The sequence below is a fragment of the Cebidichthys violaceus genome, unplaced genomic scaffold, assembly GCF_023349555.1.
Source record: "Cebidichthys violaceus isolate CVI_PGR_0920_01 unplaced genomic scaffold, fCebVio1.0.p SCAF_30, whole genome shotgun sequence".
NCBI lineage: Eukaryota > Metazoa > Chordata > Actinopteri > Perciformes > Stichaeidae > Cebidichthys > Cebidichthys violaceus.
Window position 1 is genome coordinate 2622103 of NW_027176484.1, and position 26984 is coordinate 2649086.

Consider the following 26984-nt stretch of genomic DNA (forward strand, 5'->3'; position numbering starts at 1 on the left):
TGTAGAAAGATTTTTTTTTTTTTTAGGTGATTATAAATATCACATCAGATTCAACCTCAAGAGGATCGGAGCTCAAATCTAATGTATTTGAAGCAGATCTGAAGCCCTAAATGATTGTTTAGAAGTATATGTGCTTCCTAAAAGGTATCTGCTTCCACCTGCTGTTCACATTATAAACTACAACTTTTCTGTCCCCTCTGCATGAGACAAAATGTGTGGATTTTACATCTTGACGTTTATAAATGGACTGCAGACATGATGTACTGCTCCTTTTAACACAATACAAGCTGCAAAAAGCCCCAAAAACAAACTGTGGATATAATGTTTATGCTTAGAGATCCATTGGTAGTGAGGCAAATTAATTATTTCTATCAGAAAGGTCAGACACAAAACATTGTCTTGCTCTCATTAAAATGAGCACAGCACAGTACAATAGCATTAATGTGTCTTTGTGAAACTAAGAAATGAACAAAGCAACACAGAAATACTATCCGAGGAGAAACAGATTAAAGATGTCTGCTCTTCTCTGTAAAGACTTGTATTGTTCAGCATCAGCACTTAGTATCGGATGGAGGATGACACACCGCTACCCAGAAGCTGAAGCGAACACAATATGTCGTCCAGAATCTGTTACGCATATGAAACATGTTGGTGGAATTTCACACGACCGGCATAAACAGAGCGCTCCAGTCACCAGGAAGGACATGTTCCCACCTGGATGTGTACTTTGGTTTGACGCCTGGTGACAGGCCGGAACTTTTTTTTTTTTTTTGCACAAACAGCCTTGAACGAGCCTCTGACTTCAGGCCGAGTGGGTCGATGTGACAGAACATCAGAGGAATGACTGACAGGAAGTCCCCTTGCGATTCAGATTATACATTTCCAGTGTAACATAGATGCATTTTATTTCTTCATGCTATTCAATATTCTCATAACTGGGATCCCACAATCTATACAATGTATTTTTCATTTAGTCAAAGTAACGCAGATACTAAACGAAATATTCTAGCTACACACCATTCAATTAGTTTGCCTTGTTTTTCTCTCTGCTCCGATCAAACAGGTGGAGAACCTTCCAATACCAATACATTTACAGCTGCTTTAAACGTTAAGATTAACTGTAACAAAACTGCCATATGTTTATAAAAGATGTCTTTTGGATATGCTGAAGGCCTTAAAGATGGAGACTTAAAACCCGTCTGTCTTCATGAAATGAGAAACCATTATGGAGACGCTTGGTGTTTGAATAAATTTAATGCCAGCAAAAAGGGTCTAGTGTTCCACATCTCAGGAGGAGCCGTTTCAATAAGCAGAAGTAAAACACTTCATAATATATTCAGTTAGTCCGAGATTGATTTTTAGCAAAAACCCACTTAACAGCTCTATATTTACAGGTTTGCACATTGTAATTCTAAAACAACTGTTCTGTGCTTTACTTTTTGTTATCAGCCATAAGCTCAGTGTAACATCCAATAAATGAGAGACCCTTGAGAGGGAAAAAAAAAAAAAAAAAAAGTTTGTTCAAAAGCTCAAATGTTCTTGTCTTTGGGCAGCGGTAGAAAAGATTAAGTAAAAAAGCATTACATTTATCATAGGATATTCATTTTGGGTTACTTAATATATCCATATCCTTAAGAAGTTATCATTCTAGCATTGAAAAACAAAAAAAAATACATTAATCCAGCAAATTACAATTACAATAGACACATTCTAGATTCATAAATCAACGCCATTTTGAATATGATCCAATTAGAATGGCACCCTAATAATTTGTAATACAATCAGTCATAATAGAAAAATGCTCAGCCTCAAATAAAGATGCATAGAGTCACATGGCGGTCCCTTCACTGCTCCGATAGTCAGCATTCCTTGCATGTTTTCAGGAAGAAAAAAGTTTCTTCATATGTCCGGCAGCTTAAGGCTTCCTGCGTCTGGAAGAAGAAGAAGAAAAAAGCACAAACCTCAATAAACTTAATTTTAAATCCAAGACACACACACACACACACACACACACACACACACACACACACACACACACACACACACACACACACACACACACACACACACACACACACACACACACACACACACACACACACACACACACACACACACTTACTTTTGATACCCAAAGCCTGAACTGGTGTTTGCCACTGGAGCCTGATGGGAGGGAAGAAGTTGAAGAATGCTCACACATGAAATAAGGATATGCACACGAATTTATCCAAATTATTAAAAAAAACAAAAACGTATTTTAATTTTAAAAAATATGACTGGCTAAAGACCCTAAACATTGATACCTGAGGACGTGTAACACACTAAATGAGCAGAGAGCAATGGTTAAAAGTAACAGAATGAATTAGGAGCGTACCCAGTTCTCTATGTCCTCCGTCTGAGCCGCTCCTTCTCCAGAGCGCCTCTTGCGACTGAAACAAAAACATATAAACTTCCTTTTGCAAAAGACTCACAATAGAAGTTATCAGAATGTGTTGACGTGTATTCAATGAGGTAAATTAATGTCTGTAAACTCTCCAAAGTTCTTCACATGAACTTAATGACATTTTACCTGCTCAGTATCAACTTACAAAATAACTAGATTATATATTGCAGGTACAGATTTTGGTGTCAACCCAACAGTTTGTGGGAGGAGAGAGACAAACACTTTTCTTTCAGAGATGTATCTTTAAGTGTGAAACTGTAAAACACAATTAAATTAACCGGATGTTTGTGCCTTTCCAACCAATTCTTTTTACGCCCATATAAACCTCCGTGTACGACTAAAAGCAACTCCACTGGCCCTGTGCAGCTGCCTTTTGGTGCATCTTAAATTCAATGTCTTTCCCAATTTCCACCTCCCCAAAAATCCTCTATTCAAATGTGTAAATTGTAAGACTTCTTGCAGCAAGGGAAAAAAGGTATGTGGCACCTAAACCTATGATTGGACCTGAAATGCCACGACGGCATGTCAAGTTACTGCCTGATTAACAGCTGTTTTATGTTACGTCACCGCTGTGCAGTACTCGGGACAATGCTGTACCTTGATGAAGTTGGGCACTCTTGTTTTAGTGTCTCAATGTCAGTGAACTGCACAGCCTGTCCTCCGCTTCTCGTCTTTAAAACATCGCCCTGAGGAAGTTAAAAAAAAAACAAAAACAAAAACTCACAAACGTCCAGGGGAGAATACAGGAACGGCCGCTGCACCAGTAGAATACAAAACAGGACGTGAACGTGAAATCAAAACAGAAATGTGATCAAATTCATGCAAGTTAAAAAAATTAAATCAGAAGTCTCAAATTAAGCAATTAAGTCATTTTTACCTTGATCAATTTGGTCTCGATCTCCCCGTCTGAGGCGAGCTCTTGGTGTCTAAGCACATACTTGTTGCATTTGGACAGAGCTTTCTCATTCGGGGTCGACACCTTGATTGCATTGGGCAAGATTGGCTGCATGACAGTGTCTAGGTCCAAATTAGAGCGCGGTTTGTGGTCTACCCATTTGTCCCCACCCGCAGAGTGTGAGCGCCTGTGAGTGGGATGAACCGGAAGGGCCGTCTGGTGATCCCAGCGTGGGAGAAACAAATCCGACAGGTTATTCACATGTGACACCAGCGGGGACCATTTCAAGTTTGTTGGGGATTAGTAGCGACGGTTGATCGTGAGAGGGTGTTAGCTTGGGTTGAAAACACATGTACTGCTGGAAGTCCAAGAGGGACAGGGACAGGGACACGTCCCTCTACAGAGGTTTGAATATTAAATCCTGGGGGCATAAGTATGTCCGTGGTATTGGAACCCCTCAATATGTCGACTCAAATCTCACACCAAACAATAATCTGGCCTTCCAGCAGTACACGTTTTCATCGAGTCACTAAAAAGCACCCGCTGCATTAGAGAGAGCCCAGTAGAGTGAGAATAAGAATCAACGTGCAAAGCAGTGAGGAAATGAGGTTTAGACAACATGCAGACAAAAATACAGATGTGGTTTACAGAATGTATTCTTAAAACGTACACGGCGGTGACAACTTTTTGGTAAACAATGGCAACTGATTCAGTGACGTCTAAGACCAAAGAGCTTTGGTCCAGACATACGGAGCAGGTCGATAAGGAACAGGAGATCTGATCTCTGCTTAGTAGTGGGAAAAATCAGCCTGATAATCAGAATGAGAAAAAAAAAAAAAAAATATATATATATATATATATATATATATATATATATATATATATATATATATATATATATATATATATATATATATATATATATATATATATATATATATATATATATATATATATATATATATATATATATATATATATATATATATATATATATATATATATATATATATATATATATATATATATAGGCTACAATCCAGAAGTCTGGAGCCAGGCTCTGTAAAACTATTTTGAAAGACGAAGCAAATCAAAAAGGAATGACTCGAGTTTTGACCAAAAGAACCAAACGGCTACACATGTGCATATTTTGTGAGAAACCAAGACTCTGCATCTGAAACTGCAGGTTTGAGTTAGTGGGTTTGGTGCACATGTGTGTACAGTCATAGCATTTCTAACTGTGGTCCATTGAGTCAAGTAAAGGTTGTAGCTCATTTGTCCACGTGGGGAAACCAAAACCAGGCATCATGTCTTTCACTCCCATGACGACATGAGAAGTCTGCACGCGATGGAAACTAGATGGACAGATTCTTCCATTTTAGAAACACACTGGAGATGTTTGTGCAAGCGGAGTACACTGAGAAGCGTCAGTGTTGAGTGACGCATCAAATCACTCCATACAGAGACCAACACCAACATGGAGTGCAATGACGTTTTAGGTTTTACGTGTTTTTTTTTTTCTTTAACTAATTTCTTTGAATATCTGATAAATAAACAAGCAACTTTTTTTGCATCAGTCTTCTAAAATGTGCAATGCTGCTGCATGGAAGCGCATGTGTGTGTGTGTGTGTGTGTGTGTGTGTGTATTTTTAGTGGCGACGGTCCATTTGAAGTGTTGCTACTGAATGTGATGAAACAGTACAAGGAACAACTATTCTAGAGAGCAGTTGGCGACAAGCGACAGAAAGCACCACAGACATGAAGTAACTACTGCTACTACGGAGGCTTTAGATGCAGGTCACCAGGCGACACTGATGCAGCGCTTCTACTTGATGCATTTCTAAAACAAGCAGATGTCTACTGATACCAATACGGGAGCAGTTCTACACTAAAAGGCGAGCCTTGAACTACAGGCTTGCAGAGACAAAACCAAAAAACACACCGCTGAGAACATCTAGGCTCCATTACACACACTAACCCTTGTGCCTGCCTCTAGGTCTAGCCCATAGACCAGAGTGGTGGCAGGGGCCTCGGTCTCTGCGGCCCAGCGCTGGCCTCTCCTGCGGCCCACGCTGCTGGTGCCGTGGCATGGGGCGGGAGTGCGGCTCCTGTACTGCGGAGTCCCAGAGTTCCTAGCTTGGCTGCTTGAGTCTACAGGGAGCCTGTGCTCCCAATCAGAGATGCAGGAGGCTACTGAGGGATAGGCTGAGGAGGAGGAGGAGGAGGAGGTGGTGTTGGGGTAAGCGTCCTGAACTGCCCTAACATTGGCTCGAGTTTGGTGGGAGGGAGTTTGGTTGAAGTCCTGAAAAGTGATGAGGGAACGGGGCCAAGCATTGTGGATGTTAGGGGCTCCAGATGAACACAAACACAACAACAACAACAGGGTGATACAGAAAAAGACGATGCTGTGTACAGGAAGCATAGAAATCTTTTTTTACAATAATAAGTAGTGGCACGCAAAATTTCCAAGATTCACAAGAGAATGTTGAAGTGCACACTGACGGAAGAGGCAGCGCTCCAGAGTAAATGACTCACAGGAAGTGGTGATGGCGAGGCAGACCTCTTCTGGCCCATGTTGTGATCTCGCTCCCTGGAGGGCCTCTCGGGTTTCTCCGGACGCTCGGAGGGGAACCCACCGACGGCGCTGCTCTCCGTCACTATGGCCTTTAGCTGCTTCAGCTTCTCGTCCTTCACCCACAACTTGTTCTGCATCTCCAGCTGCTTGGCGTTCACTCGCCTCTCCTAATTAGGAAACACCAGCGGGGGAGCCATAGAAAGAACAGTCTCATCATCTAATCCTAGGAGTCAATTCTCTGGGAGGTAGTGCGTCTCGCATTTCTTGTTTTTAAATGAACAATCGGTTAGATTTTTACAAGCCACAAAGGTCTTTCACCGCAGATAGTAAATTAATATTAACTGATGAAGGTTTGAAGAATTGTGATTTTCTTTTAAAATTTGACTAAAATCTGTCACAGCGCCAGAGCTTTTTTGTTTAAGTTTTATTGTATTAAAAAAAGGAATCATGTTACTTGCATTAGTATTTTTGGGAATATATGATATATCAGTGGCTGGTAAAAATGTACATTTTGTTATGGATTAATTAGTGTAAGTCTACAATAAATTAATAAATGTGTTCTTTATTCTAGAGACAATGAAGGTTTCTAAATATTGCTCTTATAGTAGAAAAATAAACATTAAACCTACATAGGTATTCATTTTCTTCACATTTGTAATAATATTTGTCATCGGATCTGTATCGGCCACAACAAGTATATAATCATAGTTTGTCATTCTCTGCGCTGATATTAAACGATCTCTCATTCACAGGGAGGAGTAACCAGAGTAAAGCAGGGCTGCTGTTAATCGCTCCACTTACACACTCCTTCTCCCACTTGAGCTTGGTGTCCGTCATCATGCCGTTCATGCGCTGCTCCATGCGCCTCCTGTCGGTCAGCTCTCTCTGGAGCCGCTGCTCCCGCGTCTCCAGCTCTTGCCGAAGTGAACGCTTGTCCTGCTCGTACATGTCCGTCGTCTTCTGCAGGATATCGATCTGAGGAGGAGGACCAGCAGTGTGAGGGTGGTGGGGGGGGGGGGGGGGGGGTTAAAACAGTAAATACAAGCTTCTCTTAAAGAGTGAATTCACAGAAGAATGAAGAACAGAGAAGAAGAGAGTTTTATAAGTCAGGGAGACACCTTGTATTCCAGCGTTTTGGATTTCTTCTCCAGTCGTTCTAGCTCCGTCCTCTGGCTGATGATGACTTTCTCTTTCTCGCTCAGTTTGCATCGTTGATCATGGAGGACCGTCTCCTTCGCATTGAGCTGACCGTCAAACTGCTGAATCATGGACTTCAGTGTATTTGCTGTGGGAGAAAAACAAATGAATGCAAGCTGCCGAGCTACAATATTGAAAATAAAAACACTCGGTGACCAGAAAAACCTTCAAGAAACAGGTTCTCTATAAACCAGACAGATTATATATGGCTTAGAAAATGGACCAATACCAGTTTTGTCAAACTGCCCTGCCATCATCTGACGGACACGAAGCCTCTGTTCCAGGATCTCAATCAGGCGGGGCAACGAGTGATCATCAGCTGGGTCCACCAGCTCAAAATGAGGCAGGGCGGGAAGGCTTTCCATGAGCTGATTCAGGAGAGCTGGGTCACCTACAGTGGGGAAAAAGAACAAGGCAAGGAACATTTGTAAAAATGTAAGAATACAATACGAGCACAAAGAGCAAGCAGTGCAGATTTGAGAGGGCGATTTACCGGCATTACTTGGACCTCCTCGCTCCTCCAGGCGACGCGACAGCTCATCTTTGAAGGCGCGGTTTCGGTGTCTGCGTCCCGCGGCGAGGCCACAGATTGGCCGGTCAATCGGCCGCGCCACCTCCACCTCCTGGGTCATCTCTGCGAAACGCATGACCAGCTGCAGCACATACAACAGAAATACCATTAGGAACACCCTGGCCAACAGTCTCCATGACAGTTCAGCTTTGCAAAAGGATAAGAGGACTTTTCTCCTGGAAAAGCTACTGAGAATAAAGACACAAGACTTTACATTCAAACTATTCTGCAACACAAATACAATGTCTTACCATTGTTTCGTCATAATCATCCGCCTTTGGGTTGACACACACAATCATCCTGACTTTTCCTTCTCCATCAAAGTAGTTTTTAAACAGATGTGTGACTTTAGAGTCCCTGTATGGCACCATCTGGAAGAAAATAAAAAGGCTCTGTGAAGCTCCACCGACTGGAAAATGATCACAAGCGAGATTTTGAAATATTCCTGTTCATAGAAATAAAACAAATAAGATGACACGGTGAAGAACAGATGATTAAAATACCAACCTTATTAGTTCCACACATCTGGTTTTCACGCAGGACTTCCATACATGTGCGCAGTGTCATCAGGGACTGGTTAATATTACCTGGAGACGACACATTACTAGAGACGTGTTGGGTTTGAACTTTAGACAGAAGCCCACAGTGAGAAATGAACTGACCTGCTTCGCGGAGGCGGTTTCCCTCTGCTCTGGTTCTGCTGGTGCGCTCACTGCCAGCCAGGTCAACCAGACACAGCTGGCTCACATTCACCTGGTTTTTGTCCTGCAATTCAAAAACACGCCGTTAGCGTCGACAAACATCGGCTGGAATCCTTTGCGACGCATGAAAACACAAACGATTCACTGGCTATCTTGGACTAAACATTCATCATAGAAACAAACAAACATATTTCAACAACAACAATAAATGATGCGACTGCATGTCACCTGCAGAATGTGGTCCCCGTCAGCATCAAGTGGTGCCTGGGCCAACTTCACTGTGAACACGCTGTGTGAGCGACTGGATTCACGGTTCAGTTCGGTGTTGGCTATCCTCCTTTTCTTTTGTCCTGGAGAAACAGCAGAGCCTCATTAACACAGTGTGTGACAACAACAACAACAACAACAACAACAGTCACATCGTTACTTTATAGAGTCAACAAATGTACTGCTTTGTCTAATTGTTCCTGCTGGTTTGATTGGTTAACAGAATATGAACGCTGATAACGGTCGAGCATCATCTCACAACAACATTCTACCTGTTTCTAGGAAGAGAAGATACAAAATTAAAGAATGAAAAACATTTAACATAAATGTAAAAGCTTGCAGTGCCACACTTTGTAATTTAAATTGGTCTGCATGTCTGCACACACATAATAACAACATGGAATATAATACAAAGCCACTATAAGAGAGTCATTATTACCGCTCACCTTTCCAAAAGACTTCAAAGGCCTCCTCCGTCGACTTGACCTCAACTTCGGTGCAGCTGGCAACGTACATGTTATGATTCTGATCTTCGCGGAGGATCTTGGATTGAGGAGCTCTGAAACGAGTTGATGACAATAATTAAAAACACAATGCAACACAATGATGCGTCGCTTTAGTGAGACAAGCAGCCAGAGCTAAAATGACAGTTAGTGGTAACGTTCAAATAAAATCTATGGGACACATTCAGGGATACAGACGCATGCAAGTTTTGAGCCATTCAGGGAAGTTATGCGTCTCCACGCTAACAGCAGGGAGCCGATCCTCGAAGCCACCAAAATGACACAAAAGCTACATGTATGCTATTTGCAGGGCTTTGGATTAATGGGATGGAAATGCACTGAAGGCCGATGTGACAGCAGCTACAGCCAAGGTACGAATAAACCGCCTCAGGTACGTTCACCGGCCACATACATGAACTCATTGTTCCGTACAGGCGTGCCTCCACCGAGCCACCTAACAAAAACAGGAGTTTTAAAAGTGCATCTTGTCCACACACACACACACACACACACACACACACACACACACACACACACACACACACACACACACACACACACACACACACACACACACACACACACACACAAAGTGTCTCACTGAACTTATTCAGCACATACGTGAAAGGCATCAAAGTGGTCGTCACGGAGACACGACTGGTTGCAGAACTAAACATTTACAGATCACACTTATTGCTATTCATTTACTGCAGAGCCATCTTTTTATGAAATGCACCAAAAATAAACCTGGATACAAATATGCGTTGTAAAAGACAATCACCAAAAATTGACATTGCGTTTCAAAGAAAAGCACACAGAGGTTTGAAAAGCTGTCTCTTACTTTGGTCTGATGGGGTCAAACGGAGCGTCTTCGAGGAGATCATAGATGTAGTTGTTGTAGATCTCGATGTAGGACACAAATACGCTGTAACAACAGTCTTCATCCACGTTCTCATATCTGCACGCCTCCTCTGAGCTGATCATATCCGCGAACTCTGGGTCAGCCTTCTGCCTGGAGAAATAAACCGAAAGAAAAGAAAAGAGACATCATTAAACGGCAGCGAACGCGTACTTTACATTCAGTTCCCTCAAATTAGCATAAGTATAAACACCATAAATAGTATAGAAAGTAAAAAGTGAAATAAAGTTACTCAGTTACCTGGAGGATGTCGTTTTGGGCACAGACTGCTGATTGTCTCGCTTCTGTCTCTCCAGGAGAGCATCAACTTGTCCCTGGATCTCCATCCCATTTTTATCATCTGGTTTAAACACCTGATGAAGATTAAAAAAGAGAAAAAAAAAAAAAACATTACCTACAATCTCCTAAAATGTAATTTTTGTTTTTTGAAGACCAAATAGGCAAAAAATCCTTACAAATCGTTTGGCCTGAAAGGGGCCGATGGTGTTGAAGAGTATGTCTAGAGAGCGGGGGAGGAGTCCACCTTCACCAGGTGAGCCGGTCATGGTGAAGGTCTTACCACTTCCAGTAACGCCATACGTAAACAGCAGACCTGTGAACATGGAATATCACCATCACATAACCACGTCCCACACAGAGGATTAGGGCTGCTGTAGATAATAGATTATATATTAGGGATTGTGTGCTGTGGTCAGTGCTCTGCAGGGGTTTCACTGGAGAGGATACAAAACAAAACAAAACAAAAAAAAAATCAATGGATGGGATTCTGCACAGTTCCTCATTAAAAACTGAAAGTCACTTACCATTTTTACAATGAATAAGGTCCTCTATCAGAGGCTTGGCCACATCCTCAAACAGCTCCATTTGAGTGGTATTAATACCAAATACTTTTTTAAATGAGTACTGTGTCTAAAGGATAAAACAGAAAATACATGTAAATCATCATGTCATATACCAAGAAAGTATCAGGTCTCTACTGTGACTAAATCACAGTTATAGATGTTTGTTTTTTGTTAATTATGACAAATCAAATACCGCTGAGGGAGGGCGGCGGCACACTTACCTCTTTGTATTCCCCGTTGCGGTTGGCTTTAAGGCCATCAGGAGCATGGAGCTGAATAGTGGAGCTGCTGATCATCTCAACACAACATTCCTCATTTTCGGCTCCAAGAGGACGTATACGACAGTAAACCTACAAACATGAAGGAACAGATGAGGTCTACGGGGATGACGCCATCACAACTGGAATACATTCAGATAAACCTAATTTGACACAAATGCCTCCTGACTTGGTGTTGTGTTTGTGAGACTCTACTTTTGACTGTCTGGTTTAATTTAAGTTTGAAGAGTAACAAAGTAAGAATGGTTCACTTACTCCAACAGGATCTTTCTCTGTGTTGGATGTCTTTTTTTGGCCAGGCCTCCGAGGAGTCTTGGCTTTGCTGTGAGTGATGAAGAAATACAGAATCAACAATGCACGCTGCATTAAATTAATCAGACACATCGCCTCATCAATAATCCTGATAGTTCACCTGAGTAACTCACACAATGGTGACGGCTGAACATTAAGTAGCTCACACTCTGTGGTCCAATTCATCCTCAAAAACTCCACCACACCAAACTCAGAAACATATTTCTTTATGGCTTCGTGCATCTTCATGTAGAGACCAGAGAAGACTTTCCACAAAGTTGTAAAAACTTTTAACATTAGGATTCCTCTAAATATGAACCGAGACCAAACGTACATATGCTTAAAGCTACACAGGTATGTTTAAAATTACTTTTGTAAATTAAAAAAAAAAAAGTGTCCCCATAGTTTTGGCCATATAGTACCATATTCTATGATACAGATATCTCTATATAACGCTCTATGTAACGCGTTACGTGATCTACTCGCTTTATTATCCGTTAACGTTACGATAACTGACGTTAAGTTAGCTAAATCAGCACAGGTGAAACTTGCTAACGACAATTCACAGGTGACAATCAAGAGAAATATGAACTTAACATAATATTTGCCTCTTCAACGTTAAGCTAACTAAAGCTGGATAACGTGCAGACTTTTTCCATGGACACATAACACACATTGGTGGATAAATGAGCTGTAATACACCGATATATTGACCTTTATAACGTTAGTCACCTCGTTAGCACTGGACAGAGAGCTATGCTAACAGTATGAAGCTAACACTCTTTTTCTTCTGAACAACCGCTACGTGTGCTAACGTTACCTGGTTCATATTGCTACCACAATGCATAGCTGTAGCTTGTTAGCCGTTTATCGTGTTAAGTACATAAGTACATAAAAAAAGATGGTAATACTCACTTTGGTCTCTGCATTGTTTGTGTTGTTAGACTCCTCTCCACTGAACACAGAGCGCCTCTTCACGATTTGAAAATTCCCTCTGTAAAACGTTTTTCCGAGTCGCTAATATTTCAACCAATCACAGAGCATGACACGGGTGGTCAGCAGCGGAAGTCCCGCCTCCCAGATCTTTGCTCGATTACAACTAACTGAATGTGACGTAAACAAAGAAACTACATTTTATTTGAACATAAAATAACTCACGGTACACTAATAAAGTACTACAACACACTACTTGTAATGCTAGGAAGCTACTCAAATATTATTTTATTTTATTAAATATTATTTACTGTATGAAATACAATTTTAAAACGTGCAACGTACCGGAATTTTATCTTATTGGTTATTATTTGCAACAAATTCTACATACAAACAAATCTCATAATTAGTCACTATATTAATGTTATTCACTTATATACCAACGTTGTTGCTGAATTGCAGAAAAAGAAAACAAAATGAGCACATTGTTTAAAATGACTTGACTGTACATTTTTAGTTCCATTTATTTCTCATATATTAATTTATAAACAGTTCACAGCATTATGCTGTACCACTATGAATTGTAATATAATTTCATAGCACTATGCTTTGCTTCTTGTTCTTATACATGTATATGTTACTGTATTTATGTTTATGATAGTTTCATTCAATTCAAAAATGAATTGAAACAATCTCCGCCAAGACAAAATGGACTTTCCTTGACTGTTTTATTCTTTAAAAAAAACTGTTTTAATAAACTGACACACAGGTAAGTTTGGTTTATAGTTTATTTGAAAATAAATAACATTGTAGAAAAATACTTTCAGTTTTGCATCAAAAGCACATTGTGGTAGGGAACAGAGACAGCAATCATATGAGGAAAATATTCTGAAAACATTTTCTCTGTATCAGGCTTATATTTTACTTTAAAAGTACCTACACTTTGAATTTGTTGACTTCCTACTGTGCAGGCTGCTCAAACTCAACAGAAAAAACATTTTCTTCCCTTGTCATAACTGTCTCCTTTGTCTTGTCATGTGTGTCAGTATGTGAGTGATGTACAAGGCAGTACAATCCAATAGGCTGTGTACAAGCACAAGCTCTATAAAGATGAACAGGCGCAGTGTCTAAATGCAGCACTACAATCTGAAATTGAGAGTGAAATTAACATTTTGAATTTGACACAGTGATTGTTCCCTGCAGCTGACATTCTCCTCATACCCCACGTGTGGGAATCAGAGAGCTGAGCTGTATTAAGATAGACAGCACTTCCTCACAGTAGCAAACATGCTACTTTTGTAGCTTTTAGTAGAAAACAGTTTCCTTAGAAACATTTAGGTTCATTACATGTAATAGTAACAAACATTTTCTTTAATTTCCATTGTATGTTTGTGCAACATACGCCCTTTTTACCCACACATGTAGCAGCAGTCATCAGAGTGACGTCTTAAGGATGAATACCACCTCGAGTTTAGTGTCGACTGCAAGTTACACTGCATCAGCTCCTCATGGCTCAACTATGATCTTTCAAATGTTGTTCTATCACCCATAATGCACTCTTTTCCCACATCTGTATGTGACCATCTGGGATTTTAAGAAGCCGGAGGTTTAGGAGCAGAGGCAGACCCTGGCTGAGGCTTTCTTTGCCCCTTTGTCGTGTTTCTTTTCTTGACAGGCTGGAGCAGAGAGGAGAGGTAGACTGTAGAGGAAGATGATGGTCAAGTTCACCACCACACAGAGCAGCGCTGCACCCACTGAGTTGACGAAGGTGACGGGCATGGAGTGTTCAAGGAGCCAGGGGCGCCGTGCCACCATGTCCTGTTGAACGGCCTTCATCTGGAAGTGGGTGGCGAGGATGCCGCACACGTGGAAGAGTTGATGGCTGTGACCTGCAGGGGGAGCAGTCGAGTCGTGTTTGAGTTCAGGCGGCACAAGTGAAAAAAAAAAAAAAAAAAGTCACAGTTGGAAACAACTCCCATTTCAACACACTGCCAACTGATTTCAACAGAAAACGTGGAGGTGGTTATAGATTATCATTATCTCACAATGATTAACACAAATGAGAAAGCATTGCATGTGTTAATGTGACTCCAGTGGTGTAGAGGGCTAAGAAATGTGACAGTCGACAGGGAGCTGTTAAAAACACTTCATTCAAAAGCTATACAAGACAATAGTGTAAGATCATCATGAATGTATCATTATGGCAAACCTCTCACGCCATTTTTTGTTATTGTTTCATACCTTTATAAGACAAGTTGCTACAAGTTTAAAACACAGAGGTAGATATACCGTACGTGTATAATTTGATCCTGCTTTAACTACTTTTTTGGCCGTGAAAAAGCACAACACTGACATAGCATCACCATAAGTTGTTATGACTTATTGAAAACATCCAGCAAATACGAAGCAACATTTGTTAGCACCCTCCTTTTAGCTCTGTTTTGGTCTTCACCTACTCTTGAGGGAAATATCTGTCTCTTTAGCTGCTCCATTATGATCTCCAGCTAATTGTTAACTCTGTCTGCTGGTGGTGTGCAGTGGGTTTTGAGAGTTTTTCTTGCTTAAAACCAGCTGTGACGGGAAACAACGCCGATGACACCGGTGAGAATGAATCAAAACAGTAAAGCTAAATCATATTTGCCCAAAGACGGCGAAACGCTCCGTAGACTCATGTGATAATTCTCTGTAGAGGCTGTGGTTGGCACACTGGGCAAACAAAGCAATGCGTAACATGCTAATGACAACAACAACAGCCACTCCTCAGATCAGTCTCACCTATGTAGTCGAAGCTGCCAGGCGCCAGCCGCTCAGGTAAATGTGTGGCAAACAGAAAGCCTGTGAGGAGAGCCAAGGCGATCTGGTTGTAGTGGAGCATGTTGGTGTCATTGTCTGTGCAGCCGTCTCCTTCACACAGAAACACCTGTGAGCACAACACACACGGAACAGATTACAACAGATTATAACGCTATCTCCATTTCTACCACTTTTATCACCTTCAATTTGTTTTAATGTGGCATAAACACATTTGTTAAGTATCTCTTAGCGGAGCATAAAACTGTGGTTCCAGTCTCAAGGGTGACTGTGTCAAATGTTCCTCTTTCACTGACCAGATTCACATCATATGTAATATCTCACATTTACTGTGCATTAAAACATTAACTACTGCTTATTATTACTGTAAATCACATCACACCAAATATAACCCTTGTCATGGACATTACAGTAACATAAAGTCATGCATATGAAAAAAGCAGAAAAATTATTGAAGTAAAATATTTGGATTTAAAAATCATGTCCGATATATTGAATGTTATCTGTGACACTTAGGAAACACACATCCTTTCAGATGTGTGTTTTGTGAAGACACGTGTGTGTGTGTGTGTGTGTGTGTGTGTGTGTGTGTGTGTGTGTGTGTGTGAGAGGTGCACAGATGTGGTCCTACCCTGTAGAACAGAGGAATGTGGTCAAACATGTAGGGGTAGGTGAAGGCAACAACACGGAAACATTTGCTGAACTTTGGAGTCTGGCACTCGGAGAATCTGAAATAAAAGACACAAGTTCAGCAGCTGGAAATGTCAGGAAAGAAGTCCACGCACTTAAAAAAAAAAAAGGTAGTTCAAATAACTCTGAAATACATAAATGATTTAAAAATGAAACAATGAACTAACATGTCATGTGTTCTGCGCTGCACATGAATGGTATACTTTACAGAAGTCTTTTATCTAAAGAGTTATTTTGGCCATATTGTTCAATAGCAGAACACTTTTTGTTCTTAGAGTTAAAGTCAGTGAGTCAGGTTGTTACAGAACACGTTATGCCACTCTTTTTGTCAGCTCCTCTAACCAGCCCAGCTGAAACTACAATTAGATTAAAGCACTGTTTAGGGCTGGTCCCCATCGTCACGCTTAGGTAACACCCATTGTGTTTAACAGAGAGTTGCTCAATTCTTAGAAGTCAAACATGTCCGTGGGATGAAGTCGGTCTGAAGGCGTGTCAATAATAATCGCACATTTTTACATGAATCTGTTGCCGCCATCATTTCAGGCACGATAAACACAATTTATGATAGAATGATGAAGCGATAGGAGGAGCAGATTTTTAATAAATGAATAGGTTTTTTTTTTACCTCTTTACGACGTCAGGATTATAATGGACAAATGGTAGGCCAAGCCTTAGCAGTGGGGAGAGATGAGTAAAAGAACAATAAATTAGCTGGACGGAGCCAACATGAATCCAGTACATGCAGAGATAACATTGTGTTAATTGTTAGGAGGTACAGTGATGATTTGATACAGAATGTGTACTTGAAGCTTTCTCCTCAGTGACAAAGGTCCTACAAACTTAATATTTCTCATTTTAGTTCACGTTTGATAAAAAAAACACTGCGTTATTCGGCCAAACACAGTGATCACACATTTATTCACAACTCAGCAGAATATAAAGTGCAGTAAATAGCTCCACCTGTACCAACTATAACGGTAAGGGGATCAACATATTAATGCATCAATAATTAGAATCCAATCATCTTCTGAAATTGGCGTAATGATTAGTTTTAATGTGAATATTTGTACTTTTACTTCAGTCAAAATTTTGAATGAAGGACTTTTACTTGTAAGAGAGTATTTATACCATGTGGTACTGCTACTTTTACTTACGTAAAATATCTGAGTAGCCTACTTCCTGTACCTCTGGACCAGGACTACACTTTTGAGGTACATGTTAACATTATCCTTATTTACAAGTCAAACCAACAGTAAATAAAGACACTGGACACAAGAGAACACTGTATGTTAATGTAGCTACTAAATATGAATTTGCTGAGGTGTAACATTAAGCATATGAACATGCTAACATGCTAACTGTTCCAAGTAGTAAGATTTATATTTTAGGACCGAATGCTAAGCTCTGTGAGTTAAACCTGGATGCTTAGGTTAGTCTTTTCTCTAAAAGAGAACACTGCTGTGTATTGTTCTCTGTGTTGTCACCGTACCTGGAGTAGCAGGCCATGGCGGTGCAGATGACAGTGTTAAACACAGCGATGGGGACGTAGCACCGGTGGAAGAAGCCGTTCACCCACTTGTCCGGGAAAACGTAAGCTGAATAGACGATTGCTGAGCCTGCAGCAGGACACATTAATAAACAGCCGGACACATTAATAAACAGCAGGACACATTAATAAACAGCAGGACACATTAATAAACAGCAGGACACATTAATAAACAGCGCACGATTATACATTTTGAACACAGTTTGTTTTATGTTCGGGGAAAGTATGCGGACACTTCAGATACTTTGTCCACCGCCATTTACAAAATGTACAAGAGGAAGACAGAAAATGAAAAACACTTGTTTTTTTAATATAAAGACATTCAACTCAACGCCATCACTAACTTCCATCAATACTTAGACGCAAACAATAAATCCTCGTAAAAAAGTATGGATTGATTATACATCCCAACTGGTAATAATAATCTGCAGTCTGCTTGAGTTTCTCTGTTGATGCCTTTTACTTTTGTAATTGTTTGAGAGTCAGACCTTTGTTACCTCTATGTTCACAGACAAAGACAGCATATTTGATTTGATTCAATTTGATTTCACTTCATCGTCAGATTTCTCTAAAAATTTAAAAAGACATACAGAGTTTAAGACATTTTAAGACACTCCATGCATTTCTCTTAAGTGCCACACCTGACTCAGTTACTGACACTAACTTGTTAACCTCTTAATCCTATCCTCCATGCGGTCAGCTGGGTTTTTAAGAGGTTAAGTTATAGTAGAGTAAGTGCTCAGTGCATAACACATAGCCGCTCTTGGACCTATTGACCACATACACTTACCCAGGCTGTAGAAACTGAGGGCAGCGTAGTCGAAGTAGAAGCAGATGTGGCGCGCCCGCGCCGACATGCTGCTGAAGGTGTGAGCGAGGCTCGACGCCAGCGGGTAAATGCAGCAGGTGAGCAGGAGGATCACCAGAGGCCAGCTGAAGGAGTCCTTCCATGCTGTCTGCACCAACACCACCGTCACTGCTTCCCATAGGAAGTACCTGCCAGGAGAAAACAGGAGGTCACATTAACTTGATTATATTGGATGCAGCAGTATCTATGTGTGTGGATAGAGAAGCAAAACACTGCTGGTGAGGTCTTATTGGTACTTTATACGTCTGATAGCATGAACGCATTAAGAAATGAAAGTAGTTGTTACAATAGAAGGTATTTAATCAGTGAAAAGCACACAGCTGATCAGTTTCTATCTTCAATTCAGGCCGTTATCGGTCACACTGTAGTGGTATCAGTGGTAGTATTGCAGGAGTATTTGCACACATAAGAGATAATATAGGAGTGGCTAAACATTTGGTGTATGATATTTATACATCATAATTTCTGCAAGTAACTTTGCATAAAACCACAACTTGTCATTTCAATATTTCTATTTGTATAAGGATCAAGCAAACACAATATAACATAATTGCTAAGCTTTCGAGGTGTTGGTAGTTATATTTCTAAACATGTGGAGAGAGCCATGCGAGCTGTTTCCCTCTGCTTCTAGTCTTTATGCTAAGCTAAGCTAACAGGCTCCTTATCTCATGCACGGACACGAGAGTGTTCATCTAAAAATCTGAGCAAGAAAGTTTTTTTTTTAACCAACCAAAACAAACTGGAACATTCAAGCAGTTCCGTTTGGTGAACGTAAACCCTGAACCATCGAACCATGACACACACACACACACACACACACACACACACACACACACACACACACACGCACACTCCCCTGTACCTGTCAGTACCTGTCAACGTAGTCAAAACAAAGCGTCGCTCAATTAAACCCTGCATCTGTTGGTAACTCTCAGTTACATAACAGTTCCACACAGAAAACTCAGTCTTATTATAGTTGTTGCCTCGTGTGTGTCCGTTTCCACGCCTCTCATTAACAAATCATCATTATTTGTGCTTTTCCCCGTCACTGAGCAGTTAACTAATTGAGTCAACTCATAAGCCTCGAGCACAGATCTGCTCATTAGCGGCTTTGCCTGTAGGTCTGCGCCGAGTCCCGAGACACAAACACCCACGTGACCTTAGCATATGCTCAACGCTCAGCCACTCGCGCACACACACACACACACACACACACACACACACACACACACACACACACTTTGTCCCTGGACTATGCAGTCAAAGCAACTGGCATCTCAGCAGGGAGGAAGTGCATCGTGGCTCCTTGGGGCAGCAACCTCTGTAGTAGCTTTAAATCATGAGATCTACTCACATAAACACACATGTACAGAATAAAAAAACAATTGCATCAGTGAAGTCTTGGATTTAACCTTCATGCGGTCATGCTGTGTTTGTCAAACAGAGAGGAGATGCTAAACTTGGAAGAAGTTAAAAATGTTGCTTTAAGCTCCAGATCAATGTTAGCAGGAAATCATCCTCGTTCTTGAACTTGTCTATCTTTGTCATTCTTCCTCTCCAGCTGTTCAGCCTAAACAGCTGGAGAGCTGTTCAGGCTGTTCAGGCTGAACTGACCTGTAGGAGCTGTCTGCTCCTACAGGTGTTGCATCCTAAGTCTCTCAATACACTGTAAAGAATATGAGAAAACTCAAAGAAATCAGGCTGCAAAGTCATTTTAAGTTTGCTAAATTGTAGGGCCAACAAGTTGTGTCAACTCAGTTTAGTTTGAGTTTGTTTCATCAAACTTTAAATGACTAACTACATCACTTGGTTACTCTTTTGTCTAGACCTCTTGAAAGTTTTACGTTAGGCAAACAAAATTGAAGTTGATCCAAGAGCTTAGTTATATGGTCACCAGTTGATTTCCAGTTCGTAAAGCAGTGATTCCTCCGTGCGCAGCGACTAATCTAAGCCCTACAGCTTCTGATTCTTCTACCCGCCACATTCAAACATGGATCAGTGGATCGTGGTTTGCAATGTGAGGATTAAATGTGTTCCAAAGATGATAAGAAGAGGATTCTTAATCTGTTAATCAGAGAGAAGACCCCCGCGACTCCTCTGCGACACATGTAGAGTCGGGCTGCCCTCAACATTCTTAGCCGACGAAGATTTTGTCGACAAATCAATCAGTTGATTTCATCGACAGAACTGTAAAACTGAGTTCTTCACAAAGAACCAAGCAAAGCACCACTTTAAATCTTGTGCTTACCAGAAATATGTTCATAAATGTATTGGGAATAAGTCGTTCAGCATGAAAAAAAAGCATTAAAGGATGAGTAATCGACTAAAGAAGCTAAGACCAAAATGGCCAGTTAGTTGACTAAGAGGGGGCGGGCCTACACTCAATTAAAAACAGACAAATCCAATTGTTCTCTCAACTCAATAAAAACGAGGCTTTCCAGAGTTGTCAAACTGTTTTGATGAGGTGGACTTTCATCAGTTGTACCAAACAGTATTAATTGATGTTTTCACAATGTATGGTAAAAAGGCTGAGTAAATGTATGAGCTGAATAACGGATAAATGCATACTGTATGAATGCAGCTGTACTCTGAGAGTCCTGTTGGACTGGATGCCTGCTGCGCTGCAGGAGGTCACTAGAACACACACATGATTGCTGGGATCTATGTCTTCAAAACAAACAATCATTCTCATATTGTTTTGAGTCATATTCCACCTCATACAGTACGTGTCCTGTGCCAACTGCACACGCTATCCTCAACGACTTCATTAAAGTCCACTGCTCTCCTGACACCTTGAAGAGTACGTTTATGGTACTAAATATGCACCGGGATGAATTCACTGACAGATACTATGAATACCAATCAGACAGATACTGTAACTCTGGATATGAGCAGTAAAAAATGAATGGTGGCCTTTAGTCGGTAATGTGCCAGAACTGATATAATAAATCCTCGGTATGTGTGTGATAGTAGCTAAAGAGTTCAGAAAATGTCAGTCTGTAAAACCACACATTGAAATGATGTCTTACTGTCTGACCTACAGGCTCAACAAGCTGTGCAAGATTCCTTTTAACACAAAGGCAAACAGCGTCTCGTGACTGGTATGAAAACAACAAATGCTCTGCTTTAAGTAGGAATTTGGAAAATTCCAGAAGAGGCAAAGTAATGTGAATTTAACTTACTAACTCCACCACTGGCCTGCGAAACAGTAGGAAACAAAAACAACCGAACATTCCCTCAGGTGTGTCACATGATGCCGGTCTGCAAGACGCGACAGCTAGCAAACACACGTTTATGGCTCTTAAAATTGCGATGCATTCGGGACACGTCACATTTAGAGTGTTTACCAGGTGGGCAAAAAGTGGGTCCAGATGTTGAGCGTCTCATTGGTCAGCTGGAAGAGGCTCAGGATGCAGTCGGTGGCTGAGCTGCGGGGGTGTCGGTAGCCGGAGATGATGCTGTCCTCGTGGAAAACCTTGAGAGAGAAACGTCTTAGTGAGTCCTCAGCCGGTTTGACAAAATTTGTGAAAGCTATTATTCTCCTGCTCCGGAGGCAGAAGAAGTCTCTCATCAAAGCAAAATACACAAGACGAGGACATCTCTGTCGACCAAGGTGTTGCATGTTTGAGAAGGGGTTCCACCGAGGAGTCCCAAAATCAAATGGTTACAGTTATTCGAAAGAAAAGTACTTCTTCACGTTATGTTGGCAGTTTTTGTTCAAAGCGCCAATATTTTTGCAGCTCTCTCAAACTCACAGCAGTAATCAATAATGTGTATTTCATGAAGTTAAACATTAAAGATGGAAGTCAAAGTGTGACTCTGTGGGCAAAACGAATACAATATTTTGTATTTGACTTGAAGTTCTTTTAATTTTCTTTTTTTTTTTAAAGGTCCCATATTATAACAAGTTAGAGTTTCATGTTTATTTAGTGATTCTTTTCAATTGTATCATTATTATTCAGGTGTAAGTGCTATATAAATACTGTGAAATGATCAAACTCCTCAGGCTGTGGTGAAATACACAGCCAGCATTCAGAAACTGTGTCTTTAAACCAACCGTCAGGATTTCAGTCTGATTGTGACGCCACAGCTCCACAGCATGTAGACCATTTCACAGTTTTTAAAGGTGAACTCTCTGAACGTATCCCAGTCTATTTCCTGTTGCAGTGCATGTCAACGACATCAGCTGACAGGAAGTAAACATGGACCAAAGCTGTTGCCTAGTAATGCAATTCTGTTGAAAAGCGCTAAAACACGGACAGAGGGTGAATACAGGTACATTCAGACAGACTGTATGAGAAAAATAAAGAGTTCTTTGAGCATTAAAGCATGTAAACATGTTCTAGTAGAAACCCAAAATACATGTGTGGCCCTGAAAATGAGCAGAATATCTCTCCTTTAATTTACCTCCTCAACACTCGACCCCCTAATTGAGTCCAGCTCAGTCTGAGCGTATGAAATGTCCAGTGAAGATGCCAGTGAAGATGAACTTACTTTGGGCACTTGGTTGATGGTGAAGACTTGTGGTAATTTGATGAGGCTGAGCATGACTGCTGCTGCTGCTGCTGCTGCTGCTGCTGCTGTCAGGGAGGCGCTGAACTGAAGCTGCCCGCTGGGGTGTGCCTCATTCTTTATAAGGTTTGGGTTGCCATGCTGCTCTCCGGGTTTCTCTCCTTCATCTCCACCCTCTTCAAACCCAGCGAGAATATCCAGTGTACCTGTGCAACTCCTCCTCCTCCTCCTACTCCTCCTCCTCCTTCTGCTGCTGCTGTCTCTGGAGGTGGAGGGTATGTGCACACAGGTGTATGCTCTCACACATAAAGGCATGTACACACACACACACACACACACACAACTGCTCTTTGGCCACGGGATTATTGTGTAAATGGAAGACGAGTCTTTCCAGATCACAACATTTTAACATTCACATAACGAGTCCAAAACAAATCTCTTCTTTTTGAAATTGCATAATTATCTCCCAAAGAGGTGACAGTCAAACCAGTACAACAGGTTTCAGTAAAAATGAAAAAAATAAAAAATCTCCCTTCAGCTGCGATTGATATTACTGTAACGGTCTGCAACTGAGGCTAACATTGTCTAAACATTTCCCCTGAAAGAAACTGTCAGCGGAAAAAGCTGCAAACAGGCAACTCAGCTCAGCTCAGCTCAGCTCAGCTCAGCTCAGCTCAGCTCAGCTCAGCTCAGCTCAGAAGCTAACAAGAGCTATCTGAGTTTCAGCCGGTCCAGATAAGGTCTAACCTCATGAATGAAGGGTGTGAATAGGTCTGGCAGAAAAGTCAACAGAGTTCCTTTTATGCCACTTTCTTGCTCCTCTCCTGGTTTTGCTGACATGTCACCATCTGCACACAGAGACCGACGGCAGCGGTCACACCCAGAGCCCAGCCAGAGCTCCCTGGGCCTGTTATCTTGTTTAAACTCTGAAACAATGAAAGCAAACAGGTCTCACCGCCACCGCCGGATTAGGAAGTCAAAAGGCTGGAGATGTTGTGGTTTGTTTGACAGTTTGCTCTCATTATAGAGAAGAAGGAAAAGTCAATTACAATTCATTTTTTGGTGTGATGTGTTTTTTTTTTTAACTTTGGTGACGTCACTGCATACAAAAGCTCTTTTGTTTTGAGCTCAAATATTTCACAGAACGTCACGCTTGCTTAAGTTTAGACACATACAATAAGTTAATGCTTCATCTCAACGGCTTGATGTAAAACCCACTTTGTTCTGAAATGCCTAATCCTCAGCTACAAGTCCAAATTATTCAAGTATGTTTGCCATATACACGTGTTATCAGGATTTTCCTTTAAACTACGCCAAAGAAGTCAGCTCTTAAATTGAAGAAGAAGAAAAAAAAAAAAAAGTGTTGTGCCTGCAATCACAACAGCTCAGTGAGGGGAAACACATCATGCAGTGCAGAGCACCTTGGGATCTCATTCAGCTTTCTCTCTCAGAGGAGCAGAGCTGCAAAGCAGCACCACAGGTTCAGAGCGAAAAGACAAACAAACAAACAGACGAGTCAGTTTGGGTTGGCTTGGAGTCACTTCGTTAATATGTAAGTCATTTAGACTTTAAGTGGTAACAGTTTAAACAAAGTCGAGAGCCATTGGGAAGGTCAAAGTGACAACAACATAGGAAGCACGCCTCCTTAGCTTTATAGTAACGTTAAAGGTGGTTCTAATATCGTATATTGTGGAAGCAAAAGTGTTTTACTGCCTGCTCCGGTTAAAATTCTCAAGAAGGGTGCACTTGTGATCACTCCTGATCGGGTGGGGTCAGGAATGTGCTCCGTGGCTCCAAAACACAACTTGCATGGTGCAGATTTGTGCCAGTAAGGCAGGGCAGCACAAAGGCTGCTCTTGCAGACCTGAATCACCGGGCATCAAAACACCACGTGAACCGACCGCGCGGTAAACAATACACACTTATAAAAACATATCTCACATGGCTGGTAGTGGAGGAATAGGAATAGAAAAGCTTCTGCAGAGACTTTATCAACACTTACAAACTGTACGTTTGTAAGTTTAACTTGTTTTTTAAAAGGATTAAATTCAAGTTTATGACCACCTGCTGCTGTTTGATGGCAGCCACCTCGTGCCGCAAAGCACCACCACATGTACACTTCCATGTAATCAGTAGAATGGCTGATCACACCAGCTCAAGCTCATTTCTCAGTGCCGGTCAACAAATAATTATGCTCCTCTGCTCCATCCCGCCTCCCTCTCTCTCTTCCCTCTGTCTGACTGCTTGCTTGTGTGTGTGTGTGTGTGTGTGTGTGTGTGTGTGCACATCGAGGGTAGGCAGTAGAATTTGGGCACAATGACAAAAAAACATCACAGCTTTTAAGTGCAACTCGGTTCCCTTCGTTTCTACCAAGGAGCCGTTCAAAAGATTCGGATCGTTCATGAACGTTACATCACCAACAGTGATTTCTCTGTGTACCGACAAAGTTGGACCACTAGAGGGAAACAGAAATTAGATTTCCAGGTAGAGTTTAAAAACCAAGAAACCACATACATTCATGTACAGAATAAATATATAATAATGCTTTTTTTAAGTTTAAGTTGAGGTGAAGTTGATATTTGTTTGTAAAACCATAAGAAATAAATGAACTGAATCTGTGGAATATATGTGGAAAATGCAGCGGAGTAAAAAGTGCAATATTTGGAGTGGAGTAGAAGTGTAAAGAAGCAGAAAATGAAAATACTAAATATTGTATTCAAGTACTGAACTTGAGTAAATGTATTTATTTAGTTGTATTCTGCTGCTGGTGTGTATTTCAGTGTCTCAACAACATAGTCTTTTGAAATCCAGATTGATTGAATTGCTTCAGGGTTAAGAACTTTAAGAACTACGGTAGCTGACGAGAAAACCGCAAACGGTCCAATCTAGAGCCAGTGTATGGTTTGTCCATTCTGGGCCACTGTAGAAACATGACCCGCCCCTTATGTAGATTCTTAGGTAACAAAACACAATGGTTCTGATTTTCAGGTGATTAAACACTAAAGAACACATACTTATTAATATTATACTTCATTTCTGCCAATAGAGCCCCTTAAATGCTACACACCTGAATAATGAGAAACACAAGACACAGTTGCTTTTCCTTTAATCTGTCTGTATGAAGGAAACATCAAAAGGAGACTGAATACAATCTGCCAGTACCTTGTACTTGTACTACTTGTACTGTCCCATCTCACCACAGGGTGTCAGTACTTCCAAACAGAAGCTGGGCGGCGATAGACAATGAAAAGGAAAGTTTTTTTTATTTATTTTAGCCTGAATTGAAGGTTTTCTTTACAGAAGCGCAACATCCTCAAACTCTGTCCTTAGATATTACATTTCGCCTTTGTATCCTTTCGATATGAGCTCATTTATCTTCCGGTAACCTTGGACTACAAAGCGAAGTGTTTTGGAGACATCACAGGGAATTAAAGTGCATCACTGCAGAGACAGGGAGGTCTTGAAGCGCTGCATGCTGCTCTTATTGACTGTTAATGAGAAAAAAGTAACAAGTTCACTTCAGGTCAGCTTCTGAGGCCAAACTGAGCCTCCTGTAGCAAGTCCTGCACGTTTGTGTAACATCAGCACAACTGTGGAGCGCATTAAGCATTCACGGAGTCGCTGCTGAGGCAAACTTTGTTTTGTTGACTTCAGATGACTGTAAGGTCGTCCAAAGGCCCACAGCACAGATATTGATTTTTATTAAACACAACAAATGTAAGGATTTCATTTACATAAACGCAGTGGTGGAAAGTAACTCCACTTCATACTTACTTACTCTCCTACATTTATTTTACAGCTACCTACTTTGCACATTCAGATTTTAGATATAAAACTTTAATATGAATTTAAAGTGGGACGCACTGCTATAGATTAAACTACCCAGCAGCATGTAAAGTAGTTACAGTTGCTCCACTTCAATCACCTACAACATCGACACCCTAACCCTGACGATGACAACACCTCCAATAATGATGTAAATGGTGGAAGTATTTAGTTCTTTTATTTAAGTAAAAGTAGTATTACTACAATATCAACAAATTCTCACTCCCAACCCGTCAAATACCAGAGCTTAGTCAGCGGCCCTAAGCTTCAAACTGTGACGCTTTACGTTGCCCTTTAGCGGCGGTTTTGGACACGCA

The 26984-nt window shown here is 41.0% G+C and overlaps 2 protein-coding genes across 4 annotated transcripts; both read right to left on the reverse strand.

Moving 5' to 3' along the window:
• Positions 1–1246: 1246 nt before the first annotated feature.
• LOC137882205 (kinesin-like protein KIF23) lies at positions 1247–12468 on the reverse strand. Of its 3 annotated transcripts, XM_068724378.1 has the most exons (23): positions 12398–12468; positions 11447–11513; positions 11135–11263; positions 10875–10980; positions 10527–10663; positions 10312–10424; positions 9994–10164; positions 9096–9208; positions 8611–8732; positions 8344–8446; positions 8189–8268; positions 7933–8052; positions 7604–7763; positions 7340–7501; positions 7032–7198; positions 6715–6888; positions 5874–6080; positions 5317–5640; positions 3321–3554; positions 3041–3129; positions 2375–2429; positions 2123–2163; positions 1247–1931 (listed from the first exon to the last, which is right to left on the reverse strand). In XM_068724378.1, the coding sequence occupies exons 1-23, from the start codon at positions 12409–12411 to the stop codon at positions 1916–1918; spliced, it is 2904 nt and encodes a 967-aa protein (XP_068580479.1). In that variant the 5' UTR covers positions 12412–12468; the 3' UTR covers positions 1247–1915. The 3 variants fall into 3 exon arrangements, with proteins under 3 accessions (XP_068580479.1, XP_068580480.1, XP_068580481.1); XM_068724379.1 differs by lacking the exon at positions 5317–5640; XM_068724380.1 differs by lacking the exons at positions 3321–3554; positions 5317–5640.
• A 727-nt stretch (positions 12469–13195) lies between these two features.
• On the reverse strand, positions 13196–23131 carry LOC137882153 (membrane progestin receptor gamma-B-like). Its single transcript, XM_068724301.1, has 8 exons — positions 22825–23131; positions 21678–21805; positions 18253–18458; positions 17406–17532; positions 16542–16586; positions 15858–15954; positions 15191–15335; positions 13196–14304 (listed from the first exon to the last, which is right to left on the reverse strand). Exons 1-8 carry the CDS (start codon positions 22876–22878, stop codon positions 14024–14026), a joined length of 1083 nt encoding a protein of 360 aa, XP_068580402.1. The 5' UTR covers positions 22879–23131; the 3' UTR covers positions 13196–14023.
• Positions 23132–26984: the final 3853 nt, after the last annotated feature.

Bases quoted from the DNA above. Each gene is read 5' to 3' on its own strand.
- LOC137882205 (XM_068724378.1), bottom strand. The intron at 10,981-11,134 runs GTAAGTGTGCCG...TTTATCCTTTAG, and splicing joins GCAACGGGGAATACAAAGAG to ACACAGTACTCATTTAAAAA. The intron at 8,053-8,188 runs GTTGGTATTTTA...ATTTTCTTCCAG, and splicing joins AGATGTGTGGAACTAATAAG to ATGGTGCCATACAGGGACTC.
- LOC137882153 (XM_068724301.1), bottom strand. From the start codon at position 22,878: ATGCTCAGCCTCATCAAATTACCACAAGTCTTCACCATCAACCAAGTG. The intron at 16,587-17,405 runs GTACGGTGACAA...CCCACTGCTAAG, and splicing joins GCCATGGCCTGCTACTCCAG to GCTTGGCCTACCATTTGTCC. The intron at 14,305-15,190 runs GTGAGACTGATC...CTCCCCCTGCAG, and splicing joins TGGCAGCTTCGACTACATAG to GTCACAGCCATCAACTCTTC.